The 16,732-nt window shown below is 34.9% G+C and overlaps 1 protein-coding gene across 3 annotated transcripts in view; it reads right to left on the reverse strand.

Annotated features, from left to right (window-relative positions):
* Nucleotides 1–16,732, reverse strand: part of sestd1 (SEC14 and spectrin domains 1) — a 63,937-nt gene that overhangs the window by 6,356 nt on the left and 40,849 nt on the right. For 2 of the 3 annotated variants that reach the window (XM_005167875.6, NM_182881.2), the window contains exons 10-15: nt 16,103–16,326; nt 11,010–11,132; nt 5,859–6,053; nt 2,659–2,773; nt 198–357; nt 27–108 (exon numbers count right to left, since the gene is read on the reverse strand). In XM_005167875.6, coding sequence (XP_005167932.1) covers nt 27–108; nt 198–357; nt 2,659–2,773; nt 5,859–6,053; nt 11,010–11,132; nt 16,103–16,326 — 899 coding nt within the window. Of the gene's footprint in view, nt 1–26; nt 109–197; nt 406–2,455; nt 2,774–5,858; nt 6,054–11,009; nt 11,133–16,102; nt 16,327–16,732 lie in introns of all 3 variants that reach the window. The other variant, XR_012384881.1, reaches the window with a different exon arrangement.

The raw sequence follows: 16,732 nt of genomic DNA on the forward strand, positions 1-16,732 counted from the left end.
AGTCCACATGAATGTCATTGTCTGACCTGTGAAGCATCTTCCTCACACTTGAAGAGCTGAACCATCTGCAGCATCTTCAGTCTCCTGACATCAACCATATCCTCACACCTGGAAAACACAGGTTAACATCTCAGCCACTTTGTTTTTTGTTCTTTGAGTAAGCATCATATTCATGATGGTAAAAATGTAATAGGAACCTCTGTTTGCGGAGCTGCATGTCCTCCATGACGCTGTGAATGTGGTCGATATTCTCCTTGTTCTCAACCCCTACTTCCTTGCCGTAGGAAAAAGATGTCTGGTTGGACATCTGGTCAAGCAGCGCTTGGCCTTTTTCTCTCAAGGTCTGCAAGGCACTCTCTGGAAAACAGTGGAAGTATTCAATACACAGAAAGAAAGGAAACTCAGCTAAATGGGATTTAACATTTCCACTGTTTGGGTTCATGCATAAGCAGAGTAGGCTGATGAATAAACAAATCCAATTTAATTATGACTATGTTTTAGGCAACTTATTTGCAGTCAAACCTGGAAACAAAAAGTAATTTTCATTCATTCATTCATTCATTCATTCGTTCATTTTCCTTTGGCTTAGGGTGCTTTCACACCTACACTTTTGTTTCGGAACGTGTCTCGTTTGCCCAGTTAGCGCGGTTCGTTTGTGAACAGGGTAATCGAGCTCTGTTCCGCGCCAAAGTAATCGCCCCGAGATCGCTTGAATGAGGTGGTCTCTGCTCGATTGAAACGAACCCTGGATCGGTTCGATTACAGTGAGAAAGCGATCCGATCCGAGCGCGGTTATATCACAGTGTTTTATGGATATGTAATAGGCTTACGGCCATATGAAGAGAGAATTATGAGTATGGCGGGAAGTTTCGCGAGTCTCCGGATACCCGCAAACGAGTGATGATCTCCCGGTAATCTCGCGTCTCCCTCCCGGTCCTCAAATAGGCATCGTCACGCACCCTTCTCACCCCTCCCCACCCCGTCTCTCCTCAGACACATCGCGCACACACCCTGTCAATCACCACCAAACCACCACCTCTCCTGACAGCTGAGCGGGACGCTGCAAAATAAACCCTGACACTCTGACCAATGTGAGAAGAGTTTACTCACACGTGACTTGTTTTAGCTATTTTGGTCCGATTAGAAACTTTGCAGTTTAAAAGCGAACCGCTCCAAGAGCAAAGAGCAACAATGTAACATTTGTAATCTCTGTTTCGGAACAACTGAATCGATTCACAGGTGTGAAAGCACCCTTAGTCTCTTTATTTATCAGGAGTCGACCACAGCAGAATGAACCATCAACTTATCCAGCATATGTTTTACACAGCGGATGCCCTTCCAGCTGCAACCCAGTACTGGCAAACATCCACATACACTCATTCACACGCATACACTACGGCCAATTTAGTTTACCCAATTCATCTGTAGCGCATGTATATAATCTAAATAAAAACATGCAATGTGTTTGTTTGAGATGCATCACTGCATGTTCATTATTATTCATATTATTGAATAACACGTTTCGTTTCCATCATATAATGAGAAGCATTCCTTTGCCTATCAACTGGAAGAAAAAAAAACTTATTTATACATTAACATGTTTATATTTATATTGTATCATACATTTTTGTTTAATTCCATGTCAGCAACAACCACTATTTTCATCGCAAAAACATTTCATTAATAAATATAATTAAAAACCACAAACAGATACTACTTATAATTTAGATAAGATTTTTAACATCAATATGTGATAAAACAAAAAATAATAATAATCTGGGTGACTATACACAAAGCACTAAAATGCATAAAATGATTTTTTTGTTGATAATAAAAAGACATTTCAATCATTTATAAATTAAAAAAATTATGAACTGAATAAAAAGAAAATATTAAAACAAATGAAGAGTTCAGATGCAAAAAAAATGCCGTCTGAAAACTTCTAAAATGACATTTAACTCAGGATCCTATGTTTGTGTTCAGTTGTTGCACTTTAAATGCAACGTAAAGAACATATTATTTGCCATATAACTGACTTTACTGAACATACACAGGAGCTTGAAAAAAAAATCCATTTTAGGAGAAAATTAAGACAGTATTTAGAGGTTTTTGCATCTGAAATGTACTAATGTACTCTTTGAATAACTAAACACAAAAACAGCAATGTCACCTCAATGTCTTTAAAATAACAAAAGAATACTGCATCTACCTGGAAAAAAAAAATGAGAAAAGAAAATATTAAAAGTAAAAAAAAATATATATATATATATATATATATATATAATTTTAATAAAATACTTTAGGTCAGTCAAAACATTACATTTGACTTTTTCTTGGTTCATGGTTGGTTTGAAATTTAGTGTCAGGCAAGTTTCATTAGACTTTAGAAATTATGTAAATGTTTTTTTTTTTTCAGATGTTTCAGATGAGTAATAGAACTTGCAATATAATTTACTTTAGAAAATTCTGGTATTTGATTCTAGACTGCTTTATTCAATTTGTTAATAAAGACTATATAAACTTCACATTATTTATAAAGACCTTAAAGGAAAAAAAACTAATCTGCTTATGCATAAGACCCAAAAGCTTCAGTTTAATCAATCATTTATGATATGAAGCAGGATTGGGCCTAAAGAAAAAACAACACAGCTTTCTGACCTACGCTCTTGAGCTTCTCCTCCAGATGTTTGAGAGTTTGCTGGATTGCAGCTCCATCTGCAGGGGCGACGTCTGCACAGAGCATTCCCAACAGCCCATCTAACTGCTGAGACAGCTGATACAAACACAGATATAGAGACGTCAGACAGAAGCTAAATATACATTTATATTCACACACCGCTCACTGCTGGATAATACAGAACACACTTATAAATGCCTTTGACGCATATGACGAGGCTGCAAGTAAGAATTTCCAAATTATTGTCACGCATTTTTCTTTCTTTTTTTAGTTTGGGAGAAAATCTAAATGTTTTGACATTTACACACATTCCAAGAACTTTATTTTGCTTTCTGAAGCATAAAATGAATGATTATCGTGTTAAAATTGTCAAGAGTTAGTCTGTGCTGAAGTCATGTTTGTTACATGGATATTAAAAAAAAGTATATATATATATATATATATATATATATATATATATATATATATATATATATATTCAAACTACATTCACACAGTCAGATCTATAAAGTCAATGTCAATATAATGATGTCAAAAACACTTCATTATCAAAAAAAATCAATAGTTTAGTTTTAATTACCTTGTTTTTTTTAAAGGTATAGTTCACACAAAATGTTATTTTTCTCACCATTTACTCACATTAAACTGGTTCTAAATATTTATACATTTCTTCTTCTGTTCAACACAAAGAAAAAACAATGATGGAAACCAGCAGCCATTGCCATCCATAGTCAGAACAAAAATATTATGCAATTTAATGGGTGCCTTTTCCGGACATTCTTCGGTAAATCTTCCGTTGTGTTCAACAAAAAAAGAACCCAACAGGTTTGGAACAAGTGAAAAAAAGGAGTAAACAAAGAGAGGATTTACTCTATTTTTAGTGAACTATTGCTTAAACAAGATGACAGTGAAAAGCAGAGATTGTTTAAACATTTCCACATCACTATTATCAGATGCTTTCTTACTTGCAGGATTCTCAATGCTATCATTTTTGTTGTGCATACATTTTAGATCTATTTTCAAATTCAGAAAAAAAAAATCTTTTCCCCGAGGGGCAATTCAAGGCATATGAAACAGCACCAAAAGAAAACAATAATTATTAACACACAAAACACAATGTACAAATAGATAAATTACAACAATAAATACTGACAAATATATTAATTTAAAATTTCTAAAATGCATCCTGAAATTTGTTACAGTGTACTTTTTGGAGTAAAAGTGTTTAATTTGACAAGAGATGGGAAGTAATGAAGTACAAATACTGCTATAATGTACTTCAGTAGATTTCTTTTCAATCAGTACTTCAATATTTATTTTTCTGACAACTTTTTTTTTTTACTCATTACTTTGTTAAATAAATAACTGTACTTTCTTCTAATATTTTTTTAAACAGGCTCGCTATTTTCATTTGAATCTGTTTGGTGGCACACAGCCTATATTACGTTTTGTCATTGTGCAATTTGAACTCCAGGTGTTGCTAACAGAGTTGGGTGTAATGCATTCCACAGTAATGCTTTACTGTATTCTAATAACATTTCTGAGAAACGCTGTAATGTAATGAATTAAATTTTAAATGTCTGTAATTTGATTACAGGTACTAAAGTCAGTGTAACTGCATTACTTATGCTAAAATTTAGTTTTTAGAAGAAAAAAGGCTTATTTTAAATAATGTTTTGTGCAGCATCATCAGTTAATGAGCATGCGCTTTTAAATAGCTGGAGAACGCCAGCTGAAATAGCTGCTGATGAGATAATCTGCTTTTTCAAGTAGAAATACAGACATTACTTTTATTTCATTGAGCATAAAAATAAAAACATTACTGTGAAATTCAGTCTATATCTAGTCTCCGAAGAACTTTCGACTGCTTTAACTCAACCAGCAGCTTGTTCAAGCACTTGAACAGTTACCAAGAAGAACACCAGCATCCAAAATCACGGTGACGAAAAGTAATGAAATTCAGCCAAAATAGGCTAAACTCATTTTTTTGTGCCAGATAGGGAGTGAAAGTATCTTCTGAACGTGAAGAGAAGCATAGCTGCTTATGGGGGTCGTTTGCAAATTCCAATAGAGGGCCACAGCTTGCGCACACAATGCACACGTTAACATTTCACACAATAAGAGCTGACTAATCGGCTTCATGCTTTGAATGGAATGTACAGATTTCAGTAGACTAATTACTTCAGACAAACACGGAACACCGAAACACTGCAGTGCTTTTGATACTATAAAATGTCAATGGTTAGAGGTATCCAGTTTTCTTCATGTCTTCTTTTGCGTTTAAAATTTTTTAAAATGACAAACAGATATGAAACGACACTTTAAGACTTTTGAATTTCTGAAGCTGCTATGATCAACCCATTGTAATGTTTTTCAGTGAATATTAAATTACTGAAAGAGCTGCAGTTTATTTTGTATTTTTATAGGTTTTATATGTTTTAAAAGTAACTTCATAGTAATTAGTAATCTGATTACTTTTTAGTAATGTAACCAAATTACAATGTTCCAGTAGTAATCAGTGATTTGTAATCTATTACTGTTTAACCCAACTAACCCAACACTGGTTGGTAATAATAAGAATTGGTGAATTAGAAAATTTCTTTATATGAAACATCCCAAAGAATGTGCCAGCTATCTGTGCAGATTTTGAATCAGAAAACCTGTGGCTTAACTTTATGCACAAACTAGTCAATGGCTTTTCTTTTTGACTGTGAATTTTTACAAACATGTTTTGTATTTTGAAAACCAAAGTAAAGCAGCATTTTCAACAAGAATAAAACCCTCAAATAATACTTGAACTAGACTGTACAAAGTGGGTTTTAAATACTACAGGTCAGTTAGGTGATTGGAATGGATGGGAAGAAAAATTTTAAAAAGGAATTTATGCAATGAATCAAACAAAGAAAAGCTCCTGATTACACAAAATTTGAAATAACAAAAAAACAAAACGAAAAAAAAAACTGTTTGAGAATTATAAATAAATAAATTTCATATCGACTTTAAACAGATCTGATAGCACTACATTTCATCTACTGACAGCGAAAAATACAGAATAAAAAATAGCCAAAACACTGACAACAGGTTTGTGTTCTGTGGATGATAAACCTGAGATGTATCTGGAATTCTGGGAAGTCAGATTCCACAAGAGCCAGTGATATCATCTGATGTTAAAGCATCTTACATCTTGTGCGGTCATGTGGAACTCATATGCAGACTGCAGGACGTTCTGTCGGAACTCTAACTGGCTGGCCTGTCGGTAGCAGACGTCACTGAGCTGCTGCTGCAGACCCTTGAGCTCCATCAGGTCCTCTTCATCTCCTGCACTCAGCAGTGCCGCAATCTGCTGGTTCAACTCCACGTAAACAGCAAACCACTCCTGCGGAAAACAGCATGAACTGGGCTGTTAATGCAGTTAAATAAACCATCAGGGCCGTAAACAAAAGCCCATAAATACAGTGCACCACTCCTGCAGGACAATAGCAACAGCATGAAACAAACATACTGTTACAAGACTCGTGCACAACAAAACATGTAAAACGTAAAACATTTGCTCCTTATGGACTGGTGGAAAAACATTATTTTCCTGCATTCAACATTTGAATCATAAACTGTTTAAGTTGAATGAATTGTTCACCCATAATTGAAACTTCTGCCACCCTCAAGCGGTTCTAAACCTCTATGAGTGTCTTTTTTTCTGTTGAATTTAGGAGGACATTTGAAGAATGTGGGCAGTCAAACAGCTGCTGCTGTCCATTGATTTCCACAGTATGTTAAAAATACTATGGAATTCAACAGGGACTTGGGGAAAAACTCTGCAACCATCGTTGTTCTTCAGAAGGAATAATGTAATGTGTTTTTTATTTAATGCCATATCAGCAACCACGGCTATTTACATGGCAAGAACATTACAATAATAAATATACAATTAAAACAACTGACAAATGAATGTAGTGCTTAGCATATATAAGTACACATTAGATTTGTGCATATACGTTAGATTAGTCAGTACTGAAGCCAAATCTGGAGTTAATCTAACAAAATAACTTGCAACAATAATCCAAAAACTAGTACACCCAAATTTATATCTTATAAAAAAATATGAAAAACTAATTTTTTAAAAAGAGGAAAAATTAGTAGAAGTTTATTTGAAATTTTGTAGGGTTTATTTTTTTATTAAGCTTTATTAAGTTTAATTGAATAATCTTTCCATTTCTAAATGCGTTTTTGGACAAAAAAATATTATTTTAATAAATATATCTGTTCAATAAATCTGTTTAGTTTAAATGCACCAAATTACATTTCCTTTATTCACTGAGAAATGGACAAAATATAACTTTTCAAAATGGGGTATACTCAATTATGCTGAGCACTGTGCATAAATAAAATACGATTTTTAGCGCATGATAAATATATACATAATAAAAAAAAAAAATAAAAAAAATTCAACTTTTCCTGGTGTCACTTTGCTTAAAATCTCCTTAAGAGTTCATTTCATAAAAAAAAAAAAAAAAAAAAAAAAAAAAGTGTTCTGGAATCATTATAAGCAGGACAGTCTAGTAGTTTTACTGTAAGAGGAATTGTGCAGCACAAACACTGAATGGGGTCTTGACCTTCACCTGATTTCTGACGGTATGATAACCTTGAATAAAAATACCACGGTTGCGCGGTATAGAGATTTCTTCTTTAAAATAAGGTATTTTTAAATGTCTGTCTAAAACAAACAAACAAACAAAAAAAATAACTTTCCCCATTGAACAGTTTATTTTCTTTTAAGAAACATGTAAATTATTTTTGTACAGCAAATCAGCAAATCAGGCTAAAGAGTTAGATAAGTAAATCCTTGATTTCTGCTCTCTTGATTAGTTTAAAAAACACAACAAATAAAAGATACATAAAAGAACTTGTATATACTACGGGAACGGTATAAAAAAAACATTTAGCGTTATTAAAACCTTGACTGTTTTAAAATCGCGGTAAATCTTAAACCGGTTATCATCCTACTTCACCTTCACAAAGAAAAAAAAAAAAAAAAAACTGTGTGTGATTGTGTGTCCAATATAACATCTGGTAAGATGTACTTAATCTGGTCTTTTTAATTTCTTAAAACTCTGTTTGAGATTTCAGGTTGCATCTTTATTCATTTATTTTCTTTTCGGCTTAGTACCTTTATTAATCTGGGGTTGCCACATTGAAATGAACCGCCAACTTATCCAGCATTAGTTATATGCAGAAGATCCCCTTCCAGCTGCAACCCATCACTGGGAAATCAGGTTGTATCTTATACAATTTATTATTTTTCAATGCATCTCACTCCTCTTGCCACTTGTTTAAAACGTAAACATTGCGTAAAGAAATAAAAAAAAGAAAATCAGTAAACCATCATGATCAAAATTCCTATTTAGAAATGTTGAAACTACACCAGTTATAAACCATCTTCACAGAACACCCACAACAATGCCAACACTTCCCACGCTGACTAACACCAAATCGCTTTTGCATAACCTACACTATGAGCCATGTCTATAATTGGCGTAGTTCCTGACTCAACATGACAAAGAGGTCACTGTTCAACAAAGCATAAAGCCACTGATTCACACACACTCCAGAACAACTCTTTCCAGTAAGAAAACATCAATACCAACAACTCTGCGTCACAGAAATCCCTGTAAATCAGAGAAGCCGTATGAGAGCCGCAAACCACACTCGAGAAATACAGAGGCAGAAACTACTTCAGACAAGCCAAGAGCAAACCGCAAACCACTCCAGAAACACACAGCCCAAGAGCTGACCTTCAGGGAAAAAATAAGGGTGAAAAACCACAGCTTTACAGCAAATCAAGATCACATGAGATTTTCCATGACTGTAAACATAACAATACTTTGATTCAAGAGAAGTATGTACTTAAACCTCCTAGGTAGCCTTAAGCAAAGATTCAACATCAAACGTTATATGATAGAGTCTTTATTTCCTCCAGCCAAGTTTGCATAATCAGAAACAAAAACATTCTAGAAGAGCAAAAGCTTTCTCCATCAAGAAAAACGCATCAATACTGCCCTCTACTGGCAGGACATAAACTGCAGCATTTCAAAAAAGTCGTTTATGGTCAGACAAAATCAACTTTAATGCAGAGTTCAGACTGCAGGATTTTCAAAGTAGTCGTGTCACAGATGTTTTCACACTGCATGACTATCTGGGTAGCGTTCTGTCTGTGCTGCGTTTACACTGTGGGATGGATCTGCGACAGGAGAGTTCACACTGCATGACTTTAAAATAGGAGGAATCACAGACAACCTTGTCCAAACTACATCTCACAACCAAACAAACGCAAGAAGTGACATAGAAACAACGCGAGGTCATGTAATGTATCTTTCGTTATTAACTACATAATGGAAAAAGAAGGCTTTAGCTTTAGAAACTTGTGTTCCTCTCCTAACTTTTGAAGAGAATTACGACCTCTACTTAACTTTTTTTTTTTTTTACTTTTCGACCTGATTGTGATATTATTCAGATGACATGTCAAACAGACACAGTCCTCCTGCCAAACTTCCAGTAGTTTGACTTGCTTTAAAGGGACTTTGGCATAATCCTCACCTTTATGAGATATGCAGATAATGAGTTAAACTGATGTTATTTCTGATTTGTGAATGGGTTCAGTCTGCTTTACTAGCTGGATTCGCTGTTCTAGATCCACCGGTCAGTGGTGATTCATAAAATGCAAATCAATGGTTAACGTCAATTTGAGAGTCAAAATAACACCAAACTAAAACAAAATGAATACCCAAAGCTCTTGATTATACATTGAGCCTTGTGAGAACTGGACATTATTTACAAAATAATTTCCGTTTAATCCACAGAGTAAGGTTACACTTGTGTGTGGAAGATTGACTTTACAAACTTCCAGCATTTGATACACAGCACTGCACAACTTATTTTCTTAGACCTCAATGTATTGTCAGCAATCACAAGTTCTAACTTTCGTTTGCTTGGAGTGGAGTGACAGTGGGAAAATAATACGCTTGTGCCTCATCCCGCTCCATTTTCAACCATGCAGACTTTGAGTGAACTTTAAATCTTCAGACAGGTACAAGTTAGATGGCTCCATGCAAATACCCAAGAGACCCTTGTGTAGCGATCAATGTGTTGACTTCAGTTATCAAGCAGTTAAACAAGCCCCTGCTAATAGCATTATTAGTGAAATGACCAGGGTTAATAATGCATTTGTTTTTGAACAAAAATTAGTCCTTAATAATGTTTCATTTTATTTGCAATGTGCTTTGAGCTATCAAACAGATGTGCATATATTCCCTGCAAACAAAATAGCTAATTGTGGCATGCTGCGAAACATTTGCATCTTGTTTTTTTATTGATGACATCACCAACAAATAGTCAACGTCGACTTTAATAACATAAAAGTTGACTTGCAAAAATCTAAAGTTGTTTAACACCTAATTAGCACTGATGTAAACCCTGGATGTTTGAGTGTGACTTCCTTTGTTTGAAATAAAACACAGGTTCATCTGAGATATACATCATGTTACGCAAGAGCGTATTGGGTTGTTTCTGTGCCGCTGTGTGTGTGTCTCTCTCTTTTTCCCTCTCTCGTCCTGTTCTGTTCCTGTTTCCAGGTTGCCCCGCCCTAATTGGACATGCTGCGTGCATGTGCTGTGGTTGGTGCTGGGAGAAGTCAGCATCTTTTGAAAAGGAACCGACGGAGTCAGATCGCTGGTGGGAGAGACGGAGAGCTTTTCTAAGAGTGTGGCGTTCGTGTGGAAAACATATCATAGTGCTTTTTTCTGGTTGTTTATAAATTGTGAACATTAAGGTGTTCTATCCCTTTTTCCTCTCCCCTCCATTTTTTTGTGACTGTCAAATACCCTGCGACCGATTGCAACACGAGTATGGTGTTCGCATGAATGAGCATCTTATACTGACACTAAAGAGAAGAAACTGTTGAATATAGCCATTATTTTCATTTTATGTGCACACAAAAAGTATATTTGTAGCTTGATATTATTCTGATTCAACCATATGGTCTGTTTTGAGAATGTTTTTGGTATTTTTCTGGACTTTGAATGAGTGCATTGCTAACTATGTAGAATGAGGGAACTTCCAGAAGATGAACAAAGATCCTGTGGATCAACATGAAGGCGAGTAACTATTGACAGAATTCTAATTTTTGGGTGAACTAACCCTTTAACATACATGGTTAATTCCAGCCACCTCCTATATAACATACCTTTGTAAAAAATCTTCCCCCACCAAAAAAACCATCCATTTACACTTTACAGAGGCTATACAAACCCCCAAAAACAAACCAGAGAGGACCACTCACACTGTGTTGACTCTCGATCTCTTCATGTTTCTGCTGCAGGGCCTGAGAGGCGCGAATGGAGTCTCCAATCCCCCACTGTGTGCGGAGCTGGTCTGTACCAGGACCCTCCAGCCAATTCACAACCTGCTCACAAAGTCACACACACAGACAAACACATACACACACAAACCTTTAATTAGTCAATCGCTACCACATTTGACCCCCGAACCAATGAGCAGACACTAATCGGAAATAAATCAGGAGGAACAGAGAACAAATCTAATTAACCAAATGACAGGATCAGGTCAATGAGAGCTCAAATTAGAGATCTACTTAATTAACTATTTACTTGTTTACAAAAGACAAATGTAGGTTGCACGTCTCGAGGGCTGAACCATCATTTAGTCGTCTGATTATGAATGAACATCAATGACAAATGACATTTCTGAGCTAAAGCAAAACATTATCAGTGAAGAACAGCTTAAATTTCAGCCGCATCTTCTTAGTATCTTGTCATCTATTGCATTTATGGATGTTCATTTGATCTCACTAAGGTTTCGTTTTTTGTATTGTGCAGTAATAAAGGCCATAGTTTTCAAACAACATGAAAAAGTATAATAATAAAAAATAGACGGGTGAAGTAACTGTTTAATTAACTTGCTTGATTCAAATGCTCAGGCTCAATTTGAAAGGTAAAAATGGGAATTACAACTGAAATTAATTGAACTTCTGTGGCTCTGTGAACTTGGGGGATCAAATAAAAGTCTGAAATGGCAGCAAGTGAATCTGCTTTGTGAAGTAAGCCATTAATTTATCTAATGCTGAAGTGACTGAACTTTTTAAGAATCGCTGCTTAGCTTGCAAGGCTTCCCGTCTGTAATTGCTTCAGGCACTGCGGCTTACAAATGATCTCCCTCTTCCCTGCGCAATTTTTCACAGAGGATAAAAAGTAGGCCATACTATTTTTTTTTTTAGATGCACCTCCCGAATCACCATGGAAACAGATGATTTATTTCATCTGACAGGAGTAATTCTGACAGACTTGCATACCATAAACAACCTCTCTTTAATCACCTTACTTGACCTGAACTGTGTATTCGCTGAATCTGGATAAAACAGAGTCTGAAATTACGTGGATATGATTTGTTAAAATGCTTAACAAGGAACAGGAAATTATAAGCACAAACAAATATTAATATTCAATTTAGTTCATGTTTATTTCTATAGCGCTTTTACAATGTAGATTGCGACAAAGCAGCTTAACATCGAGGTTTTAGTCAATTTAAACGGTGTCAGTTCAGTTTTCAGAGTTGAAGTTCAGTCTAGTTCAATGCGGTTTAAATTCCACCGCTGAAAAAAATCCATCAATGCACAGTTTCACAAGTCCCAAACTATTCAAGCCAGTGGCGACACATTAATACATACAAGATATGAAACAAATACATCTCTATCCGACATATTGTATAGACATTTTTATTTGCATGTAAAAGATCAAATATCCTATACACACATGGTGCCACATAAGTGGATAAAAGCAAAAAAATTAATAAAATCTAAATCATTGTTTTTAATTGTAGTAATATTGCATTGTATTTTATGTGTACAAATTCAATTATCAAAAAATATTCAGGGTTTCCACTCTTTTATGAACTTCAGATTCAAAAATTTTTTAAAAGCACTATTAATTTTGAATCATGGACTTGTACTTTATTCTCTTGTACTTTACTCTCCAGCTTGTACTTTATTCTCCAGCATATGTAGCACCATGAAAGTCCTTACTGTACTTAACATTTCACTTACACTTAATATTTACATTAAAAATATCATTGTATGTTTAAAGAACTAAAATGACTAAAATACTGGTAATACTCAAATATTAATCAAATGTGTATTATGTGTCCGTTCTTGTGATTTAAAGTTAATATTATTAAATGAAAAAATTTTTAGGTTTTTTTTTCATTCAGTTTCTAAAAGCAGAAAAAAAAATTCAAGCACTTTCAAGAACCTACATTTGTTTTTATGAACTTTCCAGGGGTCTGTTCTTCGTACCTCGCTTAAATGATCTAAGATGATTTGGCAGATCCTGGATCTTTTAATCGTGATATCTGATCTCCTGCTAAATTGGTCTCTTTCAAGTTTGTGAATCGTATTAAAATGTCTGGATGAACTGATCTGAGATCCCTGCATGTGTTGTGAAGGACAGATCTGTCAATCCTCGAAAACATGATCAGCAATGCAACGCTTGGCTGACAGTACAACAGCATAATGACATCATCTGATTAATATTCAATTATCCATGTGAGCAAAATTACATCAAATTTATAGGAAACAGTTTGTTAAATATGATACGAAATACCTTTACACCTTTGTTGTAGGCTGCAGGCTTTACACTTTCAAGTGTCAAGAGTATTTAGCAATTAATTTGGTTTTAGAGCAGATTTTCTTTACTATAGTAGCCATAGTAGTATTCAATAGCCGGTTTCTTAATTGATGTAGAGAATAACTGAATGTTAAAAAAAGCATTTTGATATTGGTAAAGGCATCTGCAACTTGTGTGAAGAATCAAATCACTGTAATATTAGCTGTCAAAACAAGTGCATGACTGCATAAATGTAATATTGCTACAAGAACTGTTGCTATGACAACAACTCTCGGATCAGTTTTAAAGAACGAAACGATCCTGGTTCGTGTCAAATCGTCAATAACTAAATCCAGCTAACCGAGTAATCCATGTACGAAGATTGGACCCCAGGTCTTAAATTCATATGTCTGAAATTCAAGCACTTTTATGTACTTTCAAGAAGTTTGGGAAGCCTGAATATTAATAGAAGACCATAAACAAAAGCTACACCATATTTAAAAGTTCTACAGCTGAAAATGGAAAAAAATCCGTCCTGCTTAGTAAAGAAAGATTTTTTAAAATAAAATGTATATTTATTTAATCTAAAACACTGAGAAAACAGTGATAATGTGAAATGTATCAATTTAAATCAACTACTTTTCATTTTAACATATTCAAATGTAATTTATTCCTGCGATTCAAAGAAAGGTCAGTCTAATCATCCACACTTTTACAAATCATTCTAATAGGCTGATTGCATGCTGTTCAAGAAACATTTCTGATTACTAACCATGCTGTAAACAGTTAAAGTGCTGCTTAATATTTGTTTGGAAGCTGTGATTCTTTGATGAATGAAAAAAAAGACTGCTACTTCTATTTTTTTTTTTTTTTTACATCCTGACTGGTGTGATATTTTTGGTAAGTTTTTATATGTCAATTTGTCGGTTTAAAAATCAAAGCAAAACACTTTAATACAAAAATTGAATCCAATTCAATTCATATGAACTAATGAAGTGGACAAAAAGCACACTATATAGATGTACTATTGGCACAATACTCCTACCAGTGACTCTCTACGGTAATCAGTTTCTCAGGGAGAATTGTGTTGGAGTGCATTTTGTAATCATTCAAGAAGACAGCACAGCACTGTGGTGACTAATCATTTTTATAGAAAGATTGAAACTGTGATGCGGAACACCACCAAAAACTGCTCTAAAAACTGCTGATTCGGTCGACAGCACAGCCACAGTCGGAACAAACACCTACTGGTAATGTTTACTTTTTGAAATCAGAATAATATTTAGCAAAATATCAAAAACCAAAATGGTTTGCGGATAATATTTTAAATCCCTCATACTTTACAACATCCTGCGCTGAGTCTGTGGAAAGATCACAGCACAAAGACAAGTCTCAAGCATATTTGGCAAGACCAACACCTGACATTGACATGTATTTTCAACCCCTCTACAAGGGGTCAAAGTAACCACAAATGCCAAATTTCAGCGTGAAGTGGGTCTAAGGGTGTACTCACTCAAGGCATGGTTGCGATTGAGCACTCACACTACTCAAACAAAGCATGATTTGGAGGTCAGACATGCTCAATTACGGTTCGGCGAGTACACCGTAAATTTAAATTGAGCTTATCCACATTCAACTAATTCTAGAGGTAGTTAAAAACACCTCAGATCACATTGCTTTCATACTGTAAACACACACAAGGTCACATTCATGCAAAGAGCCACAAAAGTCCAGCTACAGAATTAATATGAGATCATTATGTGTGACGAACCAGCATATCCAAGTCCAAAAAAAAAAAAAAAAGTAAACCATGTGACATCAATTGTCTATTGTGCACTGTTCATACTGTATTTTCTATATTTTAAACAACAACAACAGGTAACTTAAAAAAAATGCTTAATATTAATCTGAAATTTCTGTTACTATATTAGAAGTAAGATTATCAAATCTTTAGTGGTTTATAGTGATCTGATGAATTGGAGTTATTCCACAATTACTGGATATAACAATAACTTTAGATTTTTTTAAACAGACGCTGAAAATGTTATCTCGTTAGAATAGAGAAGCTTTTGTTGTCTATCTTCAAGCAAAATAAAAAAATATATAATGTTCACAATCCAAATGAAAAAATCTTAATACTCAAAATTTGAAAAGGCCTTAATTATGGGACATGTTGTGAGAAAGAACAACAAACAATCATACATTGATGTTTCTCACCAAAACACATGGTTTATGATTGTAGTTGTCACTCTTGTCACTTTTCATTCACTTGCTTTCCCACTCATTCAATTGTACTTGTGTGCTGAACTAATCAGGGAGTATGACAGAGTACAAACTTTCCACCTATTGTATTGTGCGCTTCCAATGAAAATGCATCTATATAAAAACAAACTTGATGGAAGAGTTTTTGCAGCTCCAAGTAATTTATATGCATTTAATTGAAATATTTACTTAATTGGACCACTTTAAATCATAATTAATTCAGAAATTATTTCACATTTATTCTGGTGTACATTTACTTTTAGGAAGGTCTCTCATGCAGATTTTCTAAATTAGACCACCCGTCACTAAAAGCGCACATTAACACTAGCTGAAAAAAAACCTAAACCAAGAGAACACAAAAATGGCTGACTGATAAAAGCACCAGAAGTAACCCATGGACAATTTTTCTACAGCACAAGCCAATTTCCTGAAGGCGATCTCTCTCAATTTTTTTCCCCCATGTACTACTCCTAAAAATCCCCCAGTGTTTTACCTGCATGACCTTGGTCTGGATTTCCTCTAGCTGGGAGCGTTTGCTGCGCTGCCGACAGACTTCCTGATACTTTGTGTACTGCTCCCTCAGAGAGTCCAGGAGCTTCATCACCTGAGGCTGAGCGAGCAGCTCATCGTCCATGGGTGACCAGGCTGTTCCTCCACCTCCTCCACCCTCAGAACCATTGAAACGCCTCTGCTGGAGCTCTGAGAGCAGTTCGTGTCCTGTGACAGAGGAACACAACAAAGGATAAAAATATTGTTTAGCAAAAAATCCACGTCAACAACATAAACGGCAACGCAGTGTTTTAAAGCCACATGTCAAGCAGGAAGAAAGTGATGAATGCTAATGTGATAGCCCATCTGTGCTAAAATATAATTTACACAATGTTACATGAATACATCAAGTCAGTTGTTCACATTATGCAAGTGAATCAAATACAGAATAAGTAATAAAAAATGATTTTGTGCCACAGTTGCATTTGCATTTGTGCCGCTAATCAAAGTAAATTTTATAATTCATTCAAAATACGATGCTATTCAACCCACTCGCTCACATTTGAGAGTGTAAATAAGATTTGAAAGGCTCTAAAGGGTCTTAAACTGGCATTTTGAATTGTGCAGGAGGGGA

Source organism: Danio rerio, chromosome 9 (genome assembly GCF_049306965.1).
Source record: "Danio rerio strain Tuebingen ecotype United States chromosome 9, GRCz12tu, whole genome shotgun sequence".
NCBI classification, from domain to species: Eukaryota; Metazoa; Chordata; class Actinopteri; order Cypriniformes; family Danionidae; genus Danio; species Danio rerio.